This window comes from Cucumis sativus, chromosome 4 (genome assembly GCF_000004075.3).
Source record: "Cucumis sativus cultivar 9930 chromosome 4, Cucumber_9930_V3, whole genome shotgun sequence".
Classification (NCBI taxonomy): Eukaryota; Viridiplantae; Streptophyta; class Magnoliopsida; order Cucurbitales; family Cucurbitaceae; genus Cucumis; species Cucumis sativus.
Window position 1 is genome coordinate 5,163,854 of NC_026658.2, and position 16,636 is coordinate 5,180,489.

The 16,636-nt window shown below is 31.7% G+C and overlaps 2 protein-coding genes across 3 annotated transcripts; both read left to right on the forward strand.

The window, feature by feature from the left end:
• Positions 1 to 2,221: 2,221 nt before the first annotated feature.
• Positions 2,222 to 5,740, forward strand: LOC101222105 (probable fucosyltransferase 8). 2 transcript variants are annotated; one of them, XM_011654963.2, is made up of 3 exons: positions 2,222 to 2,500; positions 3,475 to 5,019; positions 5,413 to 5,740. In XM_011654963.2, the coding sequence occupies exons 1-2, from the start codon at positions 2,362 to 2,364 to the stop codon at positions 4,968 to 4,970; spliced, it is 1,635 nt and encodes a 544-aa protein (XP_011653265.1). In that variant the 5' UTR covers positions 2,222 to 2,361; the 3' UTR covers positions 4,971 to 5,019; positions 5,413 to 5,740. The 2 variants fall into 2 exon arrangements, with proteins under 2 accessions (XP_011653265.1, XP_031739550.1); XM_031883690.1 differs by lacking the exon at positions 5,413 to 5,740 and having other exon boundaries at positions 2,223 to 2,500; positions 3,475 to 5,164.
• Positions 5,741 to 10,798: 5,058 nt separating this feature from the next.
• LOC101214577 (BTB/POZ domain and ankyrin repeat-containing protein NPR1) lies at positions 10,799 to 16,382 on the forward strand. The gene is made up of 4 exons (XM_004147699.3): positions 10,799 to 12,054; positions 12,539 to 13,298; positions 14,565 to 14,762; positions 15,851 to 16,382. Exons 1-4 carry the CDS (start codon positions 11,506 to 11,508, stop codon positions 16,099 to 16,101), a joined length of 1,758 nt encoding a protein of 585 aa, XP_004147747.3. The 5' UTR covers positions 10,799 to 11,505; the 3' UTR covers positions 16,102 to 16,382.
• The last annotated feature ends 254 nt before the right edge of the window (positions 16,383 to 16,636 follow it).

The window sequence follows — 16,636 nt, forward strand, 5'->3', positions numbered from 1 at the left end:
TTCTTAAGATGCTACCTACTTTTATTCATATTGGTTATTAAGAACCATGTTAAATTTTGAAAACTAAAATCAAACCAAATCTTTTACGATTGATGACTACCACATAGGGCTGTGATTCTTTGAAGATTGGCAAACCAGGTGAGTCTAAAGTGTATTTTCTCTGATCTTTTTCCATCTAATTTGTTTTATTCCTCAGACATTTTTTTTTCTTTTGCAACTTGTGAATATTTCGTTTTAAATTATCATCTGTTATGTTGTTATAATGCTATGTCAGATGTTTACAAATATTGATGACATAAAGTATGAGTTCGTTCGAACCGAACTTGAAAGATCGAGTGTAATTAGTGTTCTATTTTGTAGCAACCTAATATTCTAAATAGGTTATTATTTTATAAAAAAGTCTTGTCCAATTTAATTTTAAAGCTATTTTACTATTAAACTTTTTTTAAAAAACACATTAATTCCAAAAAATGCATTTAAATTAAAATTCTTGCAGTTATGGACTTTGTAAAACAACATTTATTGCACAATGTACACACAAGTAAGCAAAGTTTCTTCAAAAGTCCAAAATGGTTCCCGTAATGAAACTAAGAATCTGTCATTATTACACTCTTAATTTCGGTTGACCATTTTAAGAAGCTTGATTGGTCGTTTAAATCAAGTTAAATTAATTTAATTTCATCCCCATTCATGACCCTAAACCCTAAACCCTGTTTACTATTCTCTTTTTTTTCCTTCATTAAAGTAGTAAATTCCAAGACGTAAAAGAGAGAGAATTGATGGTTTATTAGCTTTTCTTTCCACTAAAAGTATTTTAGTTATTCATAGTTCAACTACTAAAATGCAATATGAAAGATTGAGTGTAATTAGTATTTTCTTTTGTAAGTATCTTTATGTTGTTTTATGCTACAAGTTCTGTTTTTGTTTTTTTATTCTTTTTTGACAATTTGAGGTTGAAAGAATTCAACTTTCATTTTTGAAATTCAAATTTATACCGGTTTGCTGTATGCGTTTTTTATCATAGTTATCTTAAACATAGTGAAAGGAAAAATTATTTTTGAACTACTTTCTCTCCATGCCATATTTTAAATTTATAAAAACATAACACTAAATTATAAGATTAATCTTTTATACGAGGCTAAGGAATAAAAAAAGTATCTTTTTGGACAACATTATATACTGATAAACATCAAATACTTTTTTCACGTCTATCATATCTATTTGCGATAGAATTTGGAAATTTTCTAAATTTTATTATATATATTTTCAATATTTTTTTTTTGTCATTATATATATATATTAATGATCTCATTTTGTTGCATAATTCATTGAGTTTTCCACAGATAGTCATCCAAGAAATAACAACAAATTCATCAATGGCCTTTCTTCCTCCAACAATCATTCTCAAGTCGCTATCAACTGATCGAGATTTGGATATATGTGGCACAGGGGCTGGCTGGAGTGCAGCCATATTGGATGCTTTACAAGCCAGAGAATAAGGTGTTTAGGGCATTACAACAATGGCTAAATTACAGAATGAAGAATCAGATGACTGACGACGACTGGCCATGTTGACAAGCTGGGTGTCGGTAAAGCCATATGCTTCCACACGCCACCGGGTGTGCGATTGCATTGAGATGAAAAGAAGGGTTAGCTTGATGAAATTAATTGATTCACAAAATTAGGGTATATTAAGGGTTGTGTCATGTGTGCATGTAGATGAGTTTGTTTATTTTATCACCGTTGCCTTGTCGATCTTTTGGGGTAAACTGTCCTTTAGCTCCGACGTTCACATTTCATTCTCCCTGCCAAAATCTTTCACTTTATCAGTAAAGAAAAACCAATGAAGGTTCGCGGGCGAGAGAACCTATTCAATTTTGTCCCAACCAATCCTAAAATCCCATAACCCTTTAAAAATGAACTATTATTGGCAATTTCCCAAGTAGGTTCTAAAGAAATAACTCTAGCTCCAATCTTCATATTCAATCTCAAGATGGTTAGTCAAACAACTTTAATTAAGAAAAAACAAACAACATTGATTGCAACTTAATCAAAGTAATGATCCATTTCTATGTATGTATGATTTCAAGAAATAATAATAATAATAATTAAACCAGCTATAAATGTTGCTTAAAAATACAGTATTCACTATTCATAGATGTCTAAATAAAAACAACTACAAAACTTGATGGGAATTAAGGAAGAAGGCTAAAACACACTCAACCACCACTTGCATTCTTCACATGGCTTTGACTTTTTTCTTCTTCTTATATTTGACTGAGTTTCTTGTTTTAAGGGGAAGTTCTTGGAGAGGGCAGGTTAATTGGAGTGATAGTTTTGGGTTTAGGTTTTTGCAGAGGTATGGAGACGATGGCCACGACTGCGAAGACGAAGATGATGAAGTTGGTTTGGTTGATTGTAGGTTCAGTTATGGTGATTGTGATATCACAACGATTTTGGATGCCATCTTTGGAATTTAGTCATCTTTGGGGAAGTGTTGGTACATGCTCATTATCTTATTCTCCCCTTTCTTAATTTCTCTTATAAATGTCTCAATATTGGTTGTTAACTTTATTTTCTGTCTTGTAACAAAAAGATACTTTTCTCATCTTTCAAAATCAATTTAATCAGTTTGATTTTGTTCTTTTTATTTTAATGAAGTTTTCTAGTTGTAATATTTTTAAAGAGTCACAACATTTTTTCAAATCTATTTTGAATTAGACTTAAAGACGGTTGATTTGTCCTCACGTAATAGAGATGGATCGTGGGATTACAAAGAACATATCTCTTAAAGGCGACTTAGTTGGAGTTTTAGAGTATGTTTTGAGATTGTTTTTAGAAATCATGATTCTAATATAATTGATTTATTAAGAAATGATTTTTTTTTATTAAATATGGTTTTTATATTGTTTGGTTGTAGTATGAATTTAAAGGTGCTTTAGTACAATTAAGAATGCTTTCTAATGACTTGAGAACATGTTAGGAGATTGACTTCTAAATTATTTAGTTATAATTACATTTTGCAAGAGTGATTTAAAATTAATTAAAAGTATTTTTAATTGGTTAATCCATGTTTTTAAAGATGATTTTAGAATAACCAAATTGCTAAAGCAAAACATTGCTTTTGTGAGATTGAAAAGAAAAAAAAGATGAAAGGATATGGTAAACAAAAATTATATGGAGAGAAATAGAAGTTTGAGCTAAACTTTCTTTAAAAAAACATTAAATAGAATATTTTCATGATCATTTTCTCATAATTGTTGAACATGATTTTTATTAAAAAATAATTCCTAAATATACTCTTAATTTTGAATACTTTAAATTTAGTATAAAGTAGTTATAGAATTGAGAAGAAATAAAATTTAATTTAGACTATAGTAGTATATTAATTTATAGTGTGAGAGTTTGGTTGAATAGTTTAATGTTGGATGTATGCTATAATGATCTTCACATTTTGTTGCATAATTCATCCAGGCTTTACAAACAATAATCCAAGAAACAACGATAAATTCATCAATGGCCTTCTTCCTCCAGGCTTCGATCAAAAATCCTGCTTAAGCCGATACCAACTCAACCTCAACAGAAAACCCTCTCCCCACAAACCCTCTTTCCCTCTCCTTTCAAAGCTCCGTCGCTACGAGGCTCTCCACCGTCGTTGTGGCCCCAATTCCCCATCGTTCCGTCAAGCCCTTCTTCGTCTCTCCTCACCCACCAACTCCACAACCCCATCAGATCATGACTGCAAATACATTGTTATTCTTACTCGAGACGGTCTCGGCAATCGGATCCTCGCCATTCTCTCTGCCTTCCTTTACGCTCTAATCTCCAATCGTGTCATTCTAATCCATCCTCGCAATACCCTCGAAGATCTCTTCTGTGAGCCCTTTCTTGAATCCTCATGGCTTCTTCCCTCAGATTTCCCTCTCCAGAACAAATTTGGGTCATTCCGTCAGTCCTTCCCAGAGTCTTTTGGGAATATTCTGAGGAATGGGATGCGGAAGAAAACACTCGAAGATTCACGGCCTCCACCTTATTTGTATCTCCACCTCTCTCATGATGCCGATGATTACGATAAGCTCTTTTACTGTGATCGACAACAAAATCTTTTGAAGAAGGTTCCATGGTTGATTATGGAGACGAATAACTACCTGGTTCCGGGAATTTTTTTGGTTTCTTCTTTTAGACAAGAGCTTAACGAACTCTTTCCGGCGAAGGACACTGTGTTCCACCATCTTGGACGATACCTCTTCCACCCGACGAACGATGTGTGGGGGCTGATTTTGAGATCTTACAAGCCATATGTTGCCAGAGCGAATGAAATGGTGGGGATTCAGGTCCGAATTTTTGGATCGGAGTCCGGGTCGATTCAGGACCAAATGAATCAGATTCTAGCTTGTACACAGAAGAAGAAATTACTACCGGAGACCGAACCATCGTCGCCAGAGAAGACGAATTTCTCCACTTCTCAGAAAGTGAAAGTTGTGTTGGTGACGTCTCTCAACTCTCAATACTCTGAAACCTTGAAGGAGATGTATTGGGAGCATCCGACTGTCGACGGGGAGGTGGTGGCGGTGTACCAGCCAAGCCACGAGGGGGTTCAGAGCTCAGATAACAGGATACACAATCGGAAGGCACTGGCGGAAATGTACCTTCTGAGTTTGAGCGACGTGTTGGTGACGAGCGATTGGTCGACGTTTGGATATGTGGCACAGGGGCTGGCTGGAGTGAAGCCATGGATGCTTTACAAGGCAGAGAAAAAGGTATTTTGGGCGTTACAACAGTGGCTAAAGTACAAAACGAGGAACGAGACGGGTGAGGATTGGCCGTGCCGGGAAGCGGTGTCGATGGAGCCGTGTCTCCAAGTGCCGCCGGTGTGCGATTGCGATGAGATGAAAAGAATGGATGGAGGGAATGTTTTGCCTTATGTGATACACTGTGAAGATGCGAGCTGGGGCCTCAAATTAGGTTGATGAAATCAACTTATTTACAAAATTATAGCATTTTGAGGGTTGTGAATGTGTAAGTCTTTTTTTATATATACATTTCGTTTTTTTTGGTAAATGTTTGATGAAAATTAAAACTTAGAACCATGTCACATTAAGTTGTAAATTTATCCAAATTTTCATTTCAAGTTTCCTTAAATGTTATTCAAATTCAAAATCAACCCTTCTTAAAAAGGTAGAAGTGTAATATTATAACTTTTTAGAACATATTAACATTTTAATACAAGTTTTTTTTTTTTTTGGTAAATTTACACATACATGTAACAAAATTTAAAACTATTTTCAAGTCGTATAATAAAAAGGTCCATAAAACCTACTATTATTTTTTCATAAATTTTAGGGTTGTCTTTGTTTGTTTTGAATTCTTGGAACGATTTTTGAATTTCTTGTGTCTTCTCCTAACCATCAGGGGCATTCTCTTTCTTCGTCTTCAGGGGCATGAGGTATTATGTTCTTTTTCTTCTTATATTTATACAATAGATCTTGATAGATCAAAACAAGATTATATTATACGATCCTTTAAATTTAAAGTTTTTTCATGATGATTTAAATTTCACTACATAATCGTTTACCACTACACGATCAGTCGTCTATCTCAGATATACAAAGATAGACCATTATCACTATTTATTCTAAAGATAAGTGATAGATTAAAACGATTGTGTACCATGATCTAAACAGACTCACACGCGCGTGCGGTGGATTAATTGACTTAGGTATTTTGGTATTTTATGTTATGGGCTTGAGAGTTTTTTCTTTTTTAAAATTATTTTATATGGTGTAAATATTTTGTTTGTTCTCCTTTTTAAAATTTTCAAGTTTTTTTTTTATATATATAGTTTGCATAGGTTTGGAAATAGAAATTTGAAAACCATATATGTGGTTTTAAGTTGTGTGTGAGAGAGAGAGAGAGTAGAAACACGTGATTTAAATTTAGGATTAATACTTCAAATCAAGTGTAAATAAACTTTATGAAAGTGAAAAAGTAACAATAGAAGATGAAAACAATTTTTTATTGTTGGCGTATTGATGTTTTGGTGTCTTCTTAAGTTTTGAGAATGTATAATGCTTAAAAAAGAAGTTCAAAGGATAAATTAAAAAAGAAAGTATAATGTATAATGCTTGAAAAGTAAATGTATTGATGTTTTGGCCTTTTTAACTTTTGGGTAATCAATGAGGTTTTTTGTTGTTCTTTTGCCTCTTTCATTCATTCCTCCTCTGTTCTTCATGAGAAGAGTAAGTTGTTTATGGACTCTGCTTAGCTTGTTGTTTAATGATACTCTTTTTTTTTTCTTTAAAAAAAATGATGATGTACCATATAATATATAAAATATTTGTCAATTTGATATTTTCTATTTTGAAATCAGTGTTATAATAATAATAAAAAAGTTAGAACACCCTATTAGGAAAAATTATATTAATGCACCATTTTCAAAAGCTATTTATCAAAATATTGCAATTTCAAAATTATTTATGAAAATATGATTGTTTTGTGTTTGATTTGTCTGTTAAGACTCTACCAATGTTTTCTTTTTCTACTTTTCCATTTGAATTTTAATTTTTTATTCTATTTGATTATTTGAATTTTATTTATTTATTTTTAATTTCAATGGTAGGTAAAATTTATTTTTTTAAATTCACTACTGATTTATATTTCTCCCCCAATCAAAAGATCTACAAAAATTTATTTTAAAAAAAGTGTGTTGTTTGGAGGTAGAATTGTCACATATGACAAACTTGACAAAATATAGTAAAATTTTAAATTTTATCAATAATAGATACCGATAGACACTGATATTCTTTTATTAGTGATATTGATAGATAATTATATAAGTTTATCAATATCTATTGTTGATAGAATCTAAAACTTTGTTCTAATTTGTAAATATTTTAGTTTATTTTACTATTTTTGAAATTGACGAAATTTTTTTAATTTCTTTTTAGTTTGTTACTTGACATGATAGATTTGTAACTATCAACCATGAATTGAAATTTTATTACTCTTTTTATCTCGAATGATCCACTTTGATGTGTGACTCTTAATAGAAAAACAATTGATTATATGTTATAGTGTTTCTTTGTCTTCACAAACTATTCCCTTATAAAATTAGTTGTTGATCACCACCATGACTATAATTGGATTGTGTTCTTGAACGCTATCTACTACATTCATGTCAAACTCATGTCCAGCTTAGTGAATGTATTTGAGGAAAATTCATTTTCACCACCATCAAAGTCCATCTCATTTGAATTTATCATCAATCTCTATTCTACAGCCTTTATATTTATTGTTAGTTAGCATTTCTTTATCATCGCACACTGGTTGTGTATATGATATATTGGGTCAATAACAACATATGTTGTGGTTCTGCATATAAGTTTATGGCCAAATCTATCATACTCACAGTCACATACAAATGTACCATGTTCAAAAAATGAAAATGCAACTGAAAACATGATGTTCATTCAAAATAGAGAATGATATAAACCTTACTAATCCGAATGATGTTAAATTGATGTCTATATATATTATCTCAATCCAGTTTGAATTCATATCTATACCAAATTATAATCCCACTATTTGAAAAAATTGTTAAAAAACAACCCTACTACTCACATTTATACTAAAATTTTCCATGGATGTTGGTCATAATCAACCTCATCGACACCATCAATTATGGACATTTGTAAACAACACAAATGACACATATTTGTGTCATTTTCTATATAAAAAAGACATACAATATACATAATTAGTTATTATTAAATAACACTAGAATAAAATTTAAATTAATAAAAAAAATATAAAACCACGTAAATCACAAAAACAAAAAAATAAATTAGATGGAGCAAATAAAAAAATCACAAAAATAAAAAATGAATATAGATTGAGTCGTAAAAAAATATAACATCACATAAATAAAAAATAATAATTTAAAATGAACCAATATAAAATAAAAATAAAAATAAAAAATAAATTATTTAAGAAATTGTAATCCTGATTAGAAATAAAGAAAATGTAATGGATATAAAAATTAAAACTCCTTAGCTAAATTTATTACATAATCTAGAAATTGTTTGAACTAGAACTATTTAATTGAAAAAAATAATTAAAAAGGGGATGCCACTCTTTGAGAAAGTTATATAGTAATTAAAAAGGAAAAAATGGTTGAAAAGTATATTGATGTCTTGGTGAAAAAAGGTTCTACCCTCACTACGCTCACTTTACCTTAGTAGTGTCTGAGTTAGTAAGAAAATTGAGTATTAGGAAAGATGTTAGAAATTATTAGAAAACTCATATAAAATGTGAGATTTATGCAACTAAAATTAGAATATAAATTTCTTAATCTCTAGTAAGTTAGAATCAAATTTGTTATGCTCTCGGTTAAAATTATGTTTTATTAAAAAAAATTATTTAAAAACATATATATATATATATAATAATTAAAAATTATATATCTTTTCCAAATTAAATAATTAGGAAAATAAGAAAAGTTTAAAAAAATGAAATTGGAAAAGTGTGAAGAAAAGGGATTATGAAGAAAAGAAGACTCACACGCTTGGACATTTTTTTAAAAATAGAGTTCGAGAGTCTCAGCCTCTTGGTTCTTTTTTTTAATTAAAAAAGCACAATTTTTAAAAATGGTTTTTAAAGTACATTATTTAGTTAATAAATTTTTAAAACAACATTATTTTAATAAAAGATCCCCTATATTATATATATATATTTGAAAGAAAAAAAAAGTTTACCAAATAACAATGACATATATGAAAGAAACTTTATGTTTGAATATATAATGTTGAACTTAATTAAAAGAATATGTAATATTTGATTGGGGCGTATAATATAATTATGGTGGGAGGAAAATTGTAAGAAGAAAGCAATAATAAGTCATGAACCTGATGACTCATCTTCAACGCGGTAGTCTACGTTCCCAACACGATGACGTGGTAATAAATCTACCCACTCTCTCATTATCTTCCCATATTCAAAACCTTGACTCGTAACTTTTGTTTGATTCTTTTTTTTTCTAACAATTATAGATAGTGTGATTCATCCTCTTACCTCCAAGCCATCCTTCTATGTTATATAATAATATGTATGATTTTTCATTTACTTTTCTTTCCTATATTCTTTTCCACAAAATTTTCTCTTTCTTGCTTTATTAAAATTATTTGAAACACGATCATTGTTAGATAATTTAGAATTGATTTTAAATAAAATTTAATGAATTGTGAATTATTAACTGACCATCTGATCTGATTTAATTTTGGGTTGTGATTGACCTGATCTATAAAAATTTAAAACACAAATTATTTCTCTCTTATTTATGTATATGAAAAAATGATACCATTAATAAAAACAAATGAAATAAGTACAAAAAAATAAGAAATACTTGAAACAAGTTTTTTATAATAGCAAAGGTGAAGTATGAAACTTTGATCTTTTGATCTAAATTAAAGAATACTTGTCAATTATTTTAGTTATACTAGAACTGATCCAAACTCACTGGTTAAGGCTTTAAGGTTGAAGCTAACTTTATTTCAGTGAACAAGACATACTCATTACATGTCCAAACCTAAGTGATTCAAATACGTTAGTCCAATTTGATCTCTAAATTTTATTATAGACGTCTTTAAAATAAATTGTCTATAAATGTGTCATAACAACCGGTTCATACATGACCTTCACCCTCCAATTTTAATTTGCACTATCTTTTACCTTTAGGCATTAAAGTGTTTGTATATTCTACCAAATAAATTTATCAACGTCGTCTCAAGGAAATTGGTTACACTATTCTTTCCAATTTGTACATCATCATATTGCACTATCATCATTTGTGTATGGTTTGAATAAACCATTAAATAAAACCTTGAAATCAACATATTGCATTCATCATTCATGACAACAAAGATGTACGTGATATTGACAAGACCCACTTTAGTTTTAATACTCGATTTAATCTTTCTTTCTTTTTTCTTTTTCACTAAAGTAATAATACCCAAGATGTAAGAGAGAGAAATTTGATGGTTTTATAGCTTTTATTTATTTATTTATTTATTCATATATGACAAACATTCCAAATAAATGAAGAAGAAAATAAAATTAGATTAGATATAGGGACAATACTGTCATTTTGAAATCAACATAAGTCAAGTTGAGATTGAAGAACCAAAGCCATGTACTCACCAATCACATTTCCAATAATACAAAAACAGAAATATCCCTACTAATGTATTTTAAAAAAAACCAATGATCTACCATAATGCATAACTTTTTCAATTGAGAAGTTTGATGTTGGAATCGAAAATATTTTTAGCATCTATTTCATATGCAGACATTAAATAAATTTTATTTCACAAATAACTATTAAGGTCCCATTTTATAATAATTTGATTTTTTTGAAAAGTAGCTCTGTTTTTTTCAAAATTTTTAAAAAAGTTACATACTTAAATTAAACGTGATTTCAATGTTACTAAATTTTATGTCATTTTTCGAAAGTGTTATTTAAAAATCAATCAATGAAAATAGTATCCTTATATATATATAATTATATATATATATATATATATATAAAAAGAAGGGAAAATCGAACACTATTGTGGGTAAACAAAGTGGTTGTAATTTTTCACCGTTAAAGGTAATTCTAAACTAATTACACTACTGATTAATGATTAAAGAGTCATAAATCTCCTAATGAAAACTTAACTTAATTTTAGATTATGAAGTCATTAATTACTAATTACGTTTAATGGGTCTTCCATTTCTTTTATTGGGTCAACGTTGCTACCTTTCTTCTTCTTCTTCTTCTTCTTCTTCTCTGAGCAATTTTTGCCAATAAGAATCTCTCCTGTTCTTCAAACCCTTTTGGCTGGATATGTTGAATCGTCTGAATTCTGTAAATTAATCCATTCTTTTTTTTGCAATTATGTTTGGATTCAGTGATTTCTCTCTTGTGTTTCCAATTTCTACGAATTTTTTCTGGTTCAACTCTGTTAGTCCTCTACTAGCTCTTCTTCTCGAATCCTCAGATCATGATATCTAGCATCTGGTTCGTTTTTGTTCATTATTGGCTTTGGTCAAAGGATTTCTTTATAAGCAATCCTGACCCCGACCCTCTTCTTATCTGAACTTGTTTCGCCTTTGTTATTGTTGTTTTGCTTTTGTGATAAGTTTTGGATTTGAAGTTCTTTGTTGGTCCATGGATGAATTGCTGAAAAAAGCGTTTTCAGTTGGACTTTGATTCCATTTCTGATTGTGGAATCTTGGTTATATGTTTTCGTCTGATTGTACACGACATGATTTCCATCCATGGGGTTTCAATTAAGTAATAAATTAAAAATAAATTTCCCTACTTTTTCTTGTTCCAAATCCGTGCTTTGGGCTTTTTTGGTTCTTTCTCTTGATTTAATGATCTGAGCGTTGAAATTTTACTCAATCTGTGTCACTTTTGAGCTTATTTCTTGAGTTAGCTTAGTGGTAACGCATCTTTTTTAAGTCATGGACAATGCCAATGATCCCTCCTCGTCTCCAAGTTTTGCCTCGTCGTCTTATGTGTCAAATGGTTCCAGTTATAACAACGTTGCTGCAACATTCAGCAATGACCCTTCTGCAAATTCTGATCATATGTGTCTTAGCAAACTAAGTGCAAACCTCGAGAAGCTTGTGGTTGATTCTGATTTTGACTATACCGATGCGGTGATTGTTGTTGAGGGCATTGAAGTGGGTGTTCATCGATGTATATTGGCTGCTCGGAGTCAGTTTTTTCATGAGCTTTTTAAGCAGGAAGTGGATAGCTCCACCGAAGATGGCAAGCCAAAATATTGTATGTCTAAGTTGGTGGCTTTCAGAAAGGTTGGAATTGAAGCTTTCAAGGTTATCTTGAATTACTTGTACACTGGAAAGCTAAAGCCATCACCGCCAGAAGTATCAACATGTGTGGATGAGGCCTGTGCTCATGATGCTTGTGGCCCTGCTATTAATTATGCAGTGGAATTGATGTATGCTTCTGCCACTTTCAAGATGAAAGAGATGGTTTTGCTCGTACAGGTAGGAGAGCTTTCATATTTATAAATGGAGATTTTTATGGTTATAAAGAAAGTGAAATGCTGTATAGAATTAGAATGGTAGCATTTAGCATAATTGACCTTATAGGTGCTTTTAAGAACGAGATCATTAACTCAGCTGTGTAGCCAGTGCTTGCTATGTGTTGTTGACCGTGTATGAATTAATGATGGTTTGGATGGTTAGGTGGCATTATAGATAGCTTAGTCCGCTTGATGTACTGATTTTGCCAAAGGTTAGTTCCCTAAGTCAACTGCCAATACTGTTTAATCCAACTAAATAAATTCGTTGGGTGCTTCATTTAGTTTAAGTTATCTCTTGAGTTTAGTAGTGAGTGAAAATGGAAAAGGATGGTATGGCTGCTTGGATTCTGATTTTGGATGTACTTTTTGTTAGTTTAGTTCCTCAACAAAATCTCCATGTCCTGTGTGATTTTATAATCTAACCCGGTATTCACTGACTTGTGCAGCGTCGACTCCTAAATTTTGTTGAGAAAGCCGCAGTGGAAGACGTGATAACTTTACTGATTGCTGCATTTCATTGTCATCTGGACCAGCTGCACACCCCCTGCATTCAAAGAGTCGCAAGGTCGAACCTTGATGCTGTGTCTCTAGGGAGAGAGCTTCCTGATGAGATTGCAAGTGAAATTAAATCACTGCGTATGAAATCTCAGCAAGAAACTGAACCAGATATTGTGGAAGAAGCGGACCTGAACCGTGAGAAGAAAATCAGGAGGCTCCACAAAGCATTGGATTCTGATGATGTCGAACTACTGGGACTATTGTTGCGTGAATCGTCCGACATTACCTTGAATGATGCTTATGCTCTTCATTATGCCACTGCCTATTGTGACCCTAAGGTCATTAAGGAAGTTCTTAACCTAGGGTTAGCAGATCTCAACCATAAAAACCTTAGAGGACAAACAGTTCTCCATGTTGCAGCAAGGCGTAAGGATCCTAATATCATTGTAGCTCTTCTGGACAAGGGAGCCTCTGCATTAGAACCTACAGCTGATGGACAAACTGCTGTTACAATCTGTCGAAGACTGACTAGGCCTAGGGACTTTAATGAGACAACTCAAAAAGGACAGGTATCTAACAAAGATCGGTTATGCATTGATGTGCTGGAGAGAGAGATGCGTAGGAATTCTTTTTCTAGTGGCATGGAAATGGCAACTCAGATTTCCGCTACCGATATGCATGTGATGCTAGACTATCTAGAAAATAGAGGTGATATTCTCTCCCTATTTATTTATCTTTACCTATTTTTTCCTTATAAGATAACTAATAGGAGTTTTGCTTTGCCATTACTATTCTAGGAAGGAAAATTCCACAATGTGTTTAAGCCTCTAGAATCTAGGTCGTCAAGAATGCATATGGTCTCTGAAACTTGTAGTTCGTTGTTTTTCTTGTTTATCTTTTCCTAAGATGTCACAAGGTTATTGGGCATTTGGAAAAGAGTAGAAAGATTATGCTGAACTTCCTGGAGAAAGGAATATGAGGAAGTGTCTGTTCCAGCATGAATTTGGAGACCATGTGTTAACATGAAGATAATTATTGTGAACATATATATAACAAATAGCTTCAATAGAATTAGTAGTTAAAGTTGGTTTTTAGAAGTTTTTTTCTTTTTCTTTTACACCATTTATATTTTTTTAGATTTAATTTGCTGGTAATATCGTGATATTGATTATGGCCTTGTGTAACGTTAAAAATTGATTCTGTTGTATTTGATTGCTGTTAGTGAAAAAATTGTAATCCATGAACTTAATTTCAATTTGTGTGATTTGTAAAGTTAACAAAACATTTTAAGTTATTAGGATTCATTTTAGAAAGATGTTTTTAAGAGTAATTTTTAAAAGGCTAAAATCACTGACCCTCATGTTCAAAATCAGTGAGAAGCATGCATTAAATAATTTAAATTTTAAAACCAAATTTTATTGTATGAAAAATGGAATTTAAAGACGAAAGGGACAAGTAACTTTAGTAATTTCATAATCACTCTCAAACATGACATAAATTTAGTTTACCTGTAGATTTGAGGATTCAAGTTGAGCTACGTGTATTATGAGCTCTTACATTTAAGATCAGCTTGTGGAAAAGATACAGAGAAGAAATAGGCTACTTAAGAAAAAATATTCGTCAAAGCACGATTTGATCCAACAGACTTTGATCTAAGCACTATCGAAATTTTGGTTTTTCTCCCATTGAAGTGAATTATGATACTATTGTTGGTTCTGGACCAATGTATTGCTTTAGGAAGTCTTACAAATTGATTTCACTTGATCAAGTTTAATATTTATTAGGCCAAATTCATATTTCAAACTTGTTTTAATTCCTTTGCCTACTTATATGGGAAACATACGGCATCATTTTATCTTCTTAAAAATGTAATTTTCTTTTGGTTTTATGATCCTAACAATTTCTTGGAAAATGTAACTGTTAGTGTAGTTTTATGACACATCAAGAACTCAAAAATTCTTTCCTTCGTTTCAGTGGCCTTTGCTCGCCTTTTTTTCCCTGCCGAGGCGAAGGTGGCAATGGAAATTGCAGATGCAGGTTCCACAATAGCAGATATTGGCCCTGTACCAGCCAAGGGGTCATCTGGCAACTTGCTGAAGGTTGACTTGAATGAAACACCATCTGTTGGAACCAAGAGACTTCAGTCAAGAATGCAAGCTCTAATGAAAACAGGTACTTTCCAAAACACTGTTTTAATTCTCTTTGCTAGAGGGTTGAAAAAAGCAAACAAGTTCAATATTAGCTGATAGTATTTTCTGATGTTTAATCTGGGCAGAGGGGTCTTACAAAACATGAATCAAGATATGAGTTGAATCACGATCTTTTGAAAAAATAAATATATAATTGAGGTATCTAAAGACCCCATTTCTTGCATTTTGTTCATGGCCCATCCTACTTAGGGCAAAACAGCTATGATTGACAACCAAGTTTTGAGTTATTATGTTTTTCACCTGGGGGCTCTTTTGAGGTCAAATTATTGGCGAGTAATTCCAAAATTCCTAGCCTTCATCATTCGAACCACCCCTTCAGGGTTTAATTGAATTGTATTGTTATATCGAGTCAACCAACTTTAGACTCATCAATCCAAATTTTTTTGTTAAATGATAACGTTACTTTGTACATTATTTAATCTTAAATGATGAACAACTTTGTTGGGCTGATTGAATGAGCTCGATTCAATCAGCCCATCTACTGATTGCATGAGATTGAAAGAGGTGTTGGGTAATACATTCTTTCATTCCTTTTTTTTTTGTCTTGTATGTCCTTGTTTATTCTTTCATTCTTTTCAACGAGGGGTCGGCTCCTTAAAGTAAGAGAAGAAAGAAAAAATGAAAAAGGTGTTGAGTAGTACCCAAAAATTTATTTTTCAATACTGATTACTGTACAATTTTACTCTTCCTTATTGTGTCTAATATGCATTATATATATACATGTCTTTTTTTCCTTTTTCTTTTTTCATTTATTATTATTATTATTATTATTACTACCACTACTACTACTACTATTATTATAACCTAGCTCAAATCCTCCATGATTGGGAGGCGGTCCTACACTAGTTTTCTTTTGAGGTGAGGGAGTTTTTCAGGCTGTATTCCTTTTGTAAATACTGTGTTGTGAAGAACTGTCTCTTAGTATCATCTAAGGAAATAGAGAATAAGCCAGGTTGATGTGTAAACCTGTGATATCTCAAAAGAATTTAGTGTCTACTTTTACCAAATTGAATGTATGATGAACTCACGTCGCATCAAATCTGTAAACAGTGGAGACAGGTCGACGGTATTTCCCTCATTGCTCGGAAGTACTCGACAACTTCTTGGCTGATGACATGCCTGACCTTCTCTTCCTGGAAACGGGAACTCCAGAAGAGCAGCGGAAGAAGAAGGCTCGGTTCATGGAACTTAAAGATGATGTTCAAAAAGCATTCTGCAAAGACTTAGCGTCAAGTTTGTCATCCTCTTCATCTTCGTCCTCACCCAAAGTGGGTATAAATCATAAAGCTAGGAGAAAATGATGTCCGACTTGTACTATATTTTTGTAGGTAACATAAACAGTTGAATATGCCATAGAATTTTCCCTGGAAGAATATTTACATTACAGGAATGTAGAAATGTTGTTCTATCCTTTTTTTTATCTGTATAATAGGATAAGGTTTCCCTTTCCCATCTTGCTTTTTTAACCTATCCTTGCTGTTTTTGGGCTGTAAAATAATTCTAACTTATTATTAGCTTTATGAGGAACAAGAAATTGGGCAGCTTGTTAATGGATCTAATGGAAGTTTCTATTTTTTGGAAATATGGAACATAATAAATAAATATAACAATACTATCTGAGTGGTATAAAATGCATGAGTGAACGTTTAGATTATACTTCTATGCTCTCCATTATTATTATTATTATTTCGGATGGTTAATTATATAGATCATTACATTTCTGAGTTCTGTAATTTGATATAATATATGAAATGTAAATCTCAAATCATAGCTATCCGAACTCGCTTATTCGATCCAATGTCTCCAAAATGTTACTTTTTTCCCTGATTTTCTTAG

Bases quoted from the DNA above. Each gene is read 5' to 3' on its own strand.
- LOC101222105 (XM_011654963.2), top strand. From the start codon at position 2,362: ATGGAGACGATGGCCACGACTGCGAAGACGAAGATGATGAAGTTGGTT. The intron at 2,501-3,474 runs GTACATGCTCAT...TAATTCATCCAG, and splicing joins TCATCTTTGGGGAAGTGTTG to GCTTTACAAACAATAATCCA.
- LOC101214577 (XM_004147699.3), top strand. From the start codon at position 11,506: ATGGACAATGCCAATGATCCCTCCTCGTCTCCAAGTTTTGCCTCGTCG. The intron at 12,055-12,538 runs GTAGGAGAGCTT...TGACTTGTGCAG, and splicing joins AGATGGTTTTGCTCGTACAG to CGTCGACTCCTAAATTTTGT. The intron at 13,299-14,564 runs GTGATATTCTCT...CCTTCGTTTCAG, and splicing joins AGACTATCTAGAAAATAGAG to TGGCCTTTGCTCGCCTTTTT.